We start from the raw sequence: 6,000 nt of genomic DNA, 5'->3' as shown, positions 1-6,000 counted from the left end.
TGGCTCCTCCTGTTCAGCCTCTGTCCTTCCACAGTGTCCTCCTCTCCCTGAAGCCACTGGCTGGCCCTAAGTTGGGCTTGCCACATGGCTGACAAGAAGCAAATCAAAACTTAAAAGAGGATCACAGCTATAACAGCTGCGGGATGCTTGGCTAGCACGCAAGAGACCCTGAGTTCCATTCCTCGGCACCAAACAAAGTAACCCACAAAGACAAGCAAAACAAATCCACCCACCCACCCACCCACCAATGAAAAGCTCGCTTTGCCCAGCATGGTGCTGAATTGTATCTATCATTCTGGTATTGGGGAGGCGGAGCTAAAATGATGGAGTTTGAGGCCAGCCTGAGCTACATAGCAAGTCTTTGTCTTAAAAAATTAAAATTAATTAAGAGAAAGTCCTTCTGCCTTAAAGGCCCCGAGTCAAAGAAAGACAGATCCAAGAAGTGGAGATGCCACACAGATGCCTCTTGTTGGCATGGCATGGCGTGGACGGGCGCAGGATGGCAGCTTGCTCTTAGGAGTAGGGGGAATGGAAGGTGGGCAGGAAGGGCTCCTGTTATGGAAAAACTGTTGTTTTACCATCAAACTCACGGATTCCCTGTTGCCTGAGGGTAGAAGTAGAAGTCTTTCTCTACATTGGGCTCCCTCCTCTGAAGAAAATCAAATAGCCCCCATCCCCCCAGTCACCCAGGCTCTGGAGGAAACTGCTTTTTACTATGCTCCTGCAGCAAATCTCAGCAGAAGTAGTTCTTCCTCCTGTGGGCAGAGCCCTTCTCCTCATCCTGAGACCCAGCAAGGGGGCAATAGGTTATGGGTTTTCCCCAAGCCTGACTTACCCCGATACTATGCAGTGCAGGCCCTTGCCCAACACACAGACTGGATTTCTCAGGGTGGGATCTCTCTATAAGGCACTGAGAGGGGAGGCTTGGGGCTTGTATGAACCAGTACCAACTGAAACTGGAAGCAAGTGATGTAGTGGGGCAGGGGGCACTGTAGGGAGGGCACTGTGGGGAGAGCACTGTGGGGAGGGCACTGTGGGGAGGGCACTATGCTGGTACTTCAATTCCTTAGTCTTCGGCAAGTTCGTTTCATTCCCCAGCCTGAATCTTTTTCTGGAACACAAGGGATTGGATTAGATACTGTGTGGTCTTAGGTGCTGGGGCAGGAAGGAGGAGGAGGAGGAGTAGGAGGAGGAGGAGGAGGGGGAGGAGGAAAGGAGCATAGTAGTGTGACGGTGGTGGTCCTGAGAAGCTGGACCATTTCTCTGAGCCTCAGCAGCCTCGTCTGCAAAATGGAAATTACGAAGAGCCTGAAAAGCACTCTGAAAGATGGATGAGAAAGGGCTATGACTCAGGCGACTGCCTGCAAAGTAACGTGTGTGCTGGAAGCCTGGGCGCCCCTGACAGTGCGGGGACTGCTTTCCTGAAGAGAGTAGGTTTTAAGATTAGGGGAGGGGCCCAAGTGCCAATGGTTGTTGGTAGTGGGAGATCAGAGAGGGGCCTCCTGGAGTCCCGCAGGTGATTAGGACTTGGGCTGCTCGCCTGCCGCATTGAGAAGGGAGGGAGGAAGGGAGGGAACAGGGGAGACGACACCTCGGTACTGTCCCCGTCCCGAGGCCGGATCCATACATCACACCATTCGAGAAGCTCACGTTTTCCCAGCTTTTCTCACACTGAATCACTTCCTTTGTTTAGAGGAGGGGGTAGGGGAGGAGACGGAGGGCGACGAGGGAGGGGCCCGCGAGTGCCGCCGCCGCCCCCGCCCCCTCCCTCTCCGGTGTGCGGAGCCCGATTGTCACTCAGCTCCCGCGCCGGGGGCGACGAAGGCGCGGGCGCCAGAGTGGAGTCTCGGCTGGCTACCACCCCCTGGACCTAACTGGGTAACCCTGGGTTCCCCTGGCATCCTCTGAGTGAGCGACTGCCCAAGGTTTCGAGGTCTAGGGATACTTGGCTAGACTGTTCAGGTGGCCAGGAGCTCTGCCAGCTTTGGTGTGACCTTGGGTAAGTCTGTGGCTCAGTTCGTGCACCACGAATGTGCAGGAAAGGGGTGGATGAAACGACTGGGATCCCCCACTTGGGGCAGTCAATGGGCAAGGATTCTGGGCAGAGCTGAAGCGGGACCAGGCTACTGTTAAGATTCGGGCACCGGCGGCGTCCCAGGTGGGTGGGCACAGGGTAGGCGTGCGCGCACGCGGGGAATGGGAGCCCGTGGACCCGGCAGGTCCTGGGCTTAGTCCCTCAGAATCACGCCTGCCATCCAGTCCCAGGTATGAAACAGGGGCACTACCTCTTTAAACGCGTCCGGGGCTGAGCCTCTGCCACACCATGTGATTGCTTGAAAGGCCGGGCTGGGAGCGCAGCGGCGGGAGCCTGGAGAACGATGAGCCGATGCGCGCGCGGTGCCCAGAGCCCAGCCCTGCCCGGCGCGGCTCCGGAAAGCCGCCCAGGGAACTTAGGGCAACGCCTTTGGGACCCCCTACTGGTTGGTAGGCAGGATGGTGAGCTCCTTGCCTCTGGGTAGCGGACACCTGTGGGCCGCGTGGATGCACAGGGGATCCTTGTGGAGTAAGTGTACTGGGAGCCACCTCACACCTGATACAAAAGCCAGTGGTGGAGTGAGTGCTGCTATTTTAAGTTGCTGAATGGAACCTCTAAGGACAAGGGGAGGGGACAGAGGTTAAGCAGATAGTGAGCCTGAGTGCTGCCAGGGGCTGGCCAGGCACTGCATCCGTTTACTGGGGCACATCTTCGCAGGGCTGCCTATGTTCCCCTCCTTCCCAGGCTGGCATCCCCACCGCAGGCTTCCTGACCACAGGTGCTGGCCTCGTGCCCCAGGGCGCCTGTCTGCTGATGTGCCCAGCTCCTGCCCACCATGCCGCCCTACATCTCGGCCTTCCAGGCTGCCTACATTGGCATCGAGGTGCTCATTGCCTTGGTCTCTGTGCCCGGAAATGTACTGGTGATTTGGGCTGTGAAGGTGAACCAGGCACTTCGCGATGCCACCTTCTGCTTCATCGTGTCACTGGCGGTAGCTGATGTGGCCGTTGGCGCCCTGGTCATCCCACTGGCCATCCTTATCAACATTGGGCCACAGACCTACTTCCACACCTGCCTCATGGTGGCCTGCCCTGTCCTCATCCTCACCCAGAGCTCCATTCTGGCTCTGCTCGCCATTGCTGTGGATCGATACCTCCGAGTCAAGATCCCTCTCCGGTGAGTGCACAGCAGCCCAAGGTACTCTGTGAAACCCGATGTTGGGTGGCTTGGGGGATGAGCTAGAGAAGACAGAAGTGCATAAGCCCCCAAGTCAGTCAGGTATTCTCTGGCCATTTGGATCCCAGCCCACATCTCCTTCCTGGGCTCTGTGTGGGGATGCTCAGCAGAGCTGCGGCTGGAGAAGCAGGAGGGGGCTGGGTGTCCAGAGAATTACCATCCCGACAGTGCCCATGACCTCAGTGCTGAAGCCTCTGCAACCAGAGGGTCTTGGGGAGCAGGTGAAGTAGGGCCTGGAGTGGGGTTGGAACATCTGGAGGAGCTAGTGAGACAAGGGACAGTGAGTGTAGGCTTGGGAATGATCCCGGTTCCACCAGTCTGGGAAAGGAGGAGAGAACTCCAGGAGAGAGATGAGGACATGTTGAGGGTGGCACACCAGGACCAAGGGTGCTGCTGCTTCTTGGACCAGACCAAACTGGCTTCCGGAAGGCACTGTTTAGCTCACTTGTTCAGCAAATGTTTTTGTACCAGCCAGCTCCACCCTCCGGACTGTCCTGCTGAGCCCAGAGGGCTAGTTGCCTCTGCCTGGCTCCCCCTGAGGGAATCTTTTTGCAGGCAGAGAGAAGGCTGGTGGCTGACCTTCCTGTTCTGGCTGTTGCTTTTGCTGTTTCTAGGCAGCTCCGGGTGGGAAGCTTAATGGTGGCAGCCCTCGTCGTGGGGGGTCCATCTCCCTTGAGGATCCCTGCCCAGGCCTACCAAGCCATAATCTTGGCACCAGACAGTGCCTGGGTCACCAAAGGCCAGCAAGTGCCTGGGCACACTGCCAGGAGCTAGCTCTGCTGGGACACTCTTTTGAGTGCTTTTCCCCCTCTTTGAATTCTTGTCATCAGTAGGTTTTCTGAGGGTGAGTTTTAGCCATCTTTAGCACCTGCCATTCTGTGCAGCTTCCTAGCTCCCCTGTCAGGGACGTGAGGCCTCTGGTCTCACTTGGCAGTGTGCCTGAGCAGGCCTGGGCACTCAGAGTCCTCCCTTTGGTCACACTGAAGCCCGTTTAACTTTTCCCAGCCTCTTTTCATGCCATACGCTCCGCTCCCTGTGTCCAGTGAAGGAGGCGGGGCAAGGGCTGGAAGAGAGGAAGTAAGCTCTCGGGATCTCTCAGAGCCAGGTGTGGAGAGCGTGATCCAACCATGTCCTCCCTCTGAGTCCTGTGCCTGGAACCCTGCTGCTAGCCTCTCCCTGTCACCCCCAACCTACTTCCCTCACAGCCACCAGGGTTTCCCAAGAAAGGTGGGGTACCGGCTGCTGCTATGCCAGGGAGAAGGAATTACAGCCCAGAAGCCACATAAGCTCTGTTCCCAGGCCCTTTCACACTGCCATTAGACCCAGGTTGCTGGCTTGTACCAGTCAAGCTGGTCTCAGTCCATTAGATGGGCTGGGCCTCAGTGCTCGACCATTACAACGGCGTGGACACATTAGGAATGCACACAGATGGGCAGACAGAGGAAGGCCGCTCACTCAAGAAAGTCTGCCTGCTGAGGGAGTGCCAAGGCAAGTTAAAGGCCCTGTCCTGATGCCACAGAGGTCACGGCTTCAGAATGTGCCTTCCTTACCCTGTGGGCCTGGGGCATCGAGGTGGCTATGCTGGTGGGAACTGCAGGCTCATTCCTCCCAGAGGCAGCTGCTGTTGCTTTGAGGGGCTGGTGGTGGGGTCAACTCTCTAAGAGTTGAGGGTGAGACACAAGTTGAATTTAGTGCAGGCCTGGGCACGAGTGCTTTTACGAATGTCTAGCTGTGTCACCCTGGGAGAGTTGCCTATTTAACCTCTTGAAACTTTAATTTCTTCATCTATAAAAGGGGGCAGACATAGCAATGTGGCTGCTTGGGGTTCCTGGAAAAATATATAGCAATTAGTATCATTGCTGACATTTATTGTGTGCAGGCTGTAACTGGGAAGTTAGCGTCGTTATCAATAAATGGCTTGAATTGAAGCTGGACAGGCTCGATGTTTTCCCAACCCAAACACCTGTGCTCTTAAAGGACAGCCACACAGCACAGTCTGAGAAGGCGTAAAGAACTGTTAAGTTATACATGTACATGATTTCCCTCCCTTGGTGGACTGCCAGTTCCTCAAAGGCAAAAACCCAGGCAGCGGCCACATCCTGTCTGTCTCTGTGAATTACCCAGAATGCCCAGCAGCAACATGCAGTCCTTGGTACTCTGGGTTTCCAGGTCACATGGGTGAGTCTCAAGCAGGCCTTTTGGGAGTGCCTCTGTCTTCTCCCTGCAGACTAGATCTAGATGGAGATTCAACTTCAGGGCTCTGCCCACAGCTGTCCCCATGTGTTCAGCAGTGTCCCTGGGAGTACTTCCCCCAACCCCAGTGAAAAAGAGCTTTCTCCCAAGTTAAAGTCTAGCTTTCAAACAAGGTTCCTTAGCCAACATGCTGATCACCTGAGCCAGGCCCGTCACCACTCAGATACCCTGCAGGAGGTACAGAATGCCTTGTATCCTTCTGGGCAGCTAGTGTCTGTGGGATGCCAGGCTTCTGAGCCCTCAGGCACCTGACTCACTGCCCTGATGTGCTAGGCAAAGGTTGCTGTGGCCCTGGGCCCTGAGAATAATGACACTAAGTATTGGTGAGGTGCACCTGGGCATCAGGATATAGGAGTCAGGTACACCTTCACAGAGCGTGGATTAGCTTGGCCAGTCAACCACAGGTTTTATTTTCTTCCACTTTGCAGAAAGCCGTGAGTAAAGAGATTCACCTCATATGGTGTGACCCAGTTACG

At 55.8% G+C, this 6,000-nt stretch overlaps 1 protein-coding gene across 8 annotated transcripts in view; it reads left to right on the top strand.

Moving 5' to 3' along the window:
* Positions 1–1,619: 1,619 nt before the first annotated feature.
* The window catches only part of Adora1 (adenosine A1 receptor), a 36,978-nt gene continuing 32,597 nt past the window's right edge, over positions 1,620–6,000 (top strand). The window contains exons 1-2 of one of the 8 annotated variants that reach the window (XM_087580494.1): positions 1,620–1,999; positions 2,814–3,211. In XM_087580494.1, coding sequence (XP_087436620.1) covers positions 2,871–3,211 — 341 coding nt within the window. In that variant the 5' untranslated portion in view covers positions 1,620–1,999; positions 2,814–2,870. 8 annotated transcript variants of the gene reach the window in all.

Source organism: Rattus norvegicus, chromosome 13, assembly GCF_021556685.1.
Source record: "Rattus norvegicus strain SHRSP/BbbUtx chromosome 13, alternate assembly SHRSP_T2T, whole genome shotgun sequence".
Classification (NCBI taxonomy): domain Eukaryota; kingdom Metazoa; phylum Chordata; class Mammalia; order Rodentia; family Muridae; genus Rattus; species Rattus norvegicus.
The sequence above is the reverse complement of the archived record's forward strand: the minus strand, read 5'-3'. Positions and strand labels throughout refer to the sequence as shown.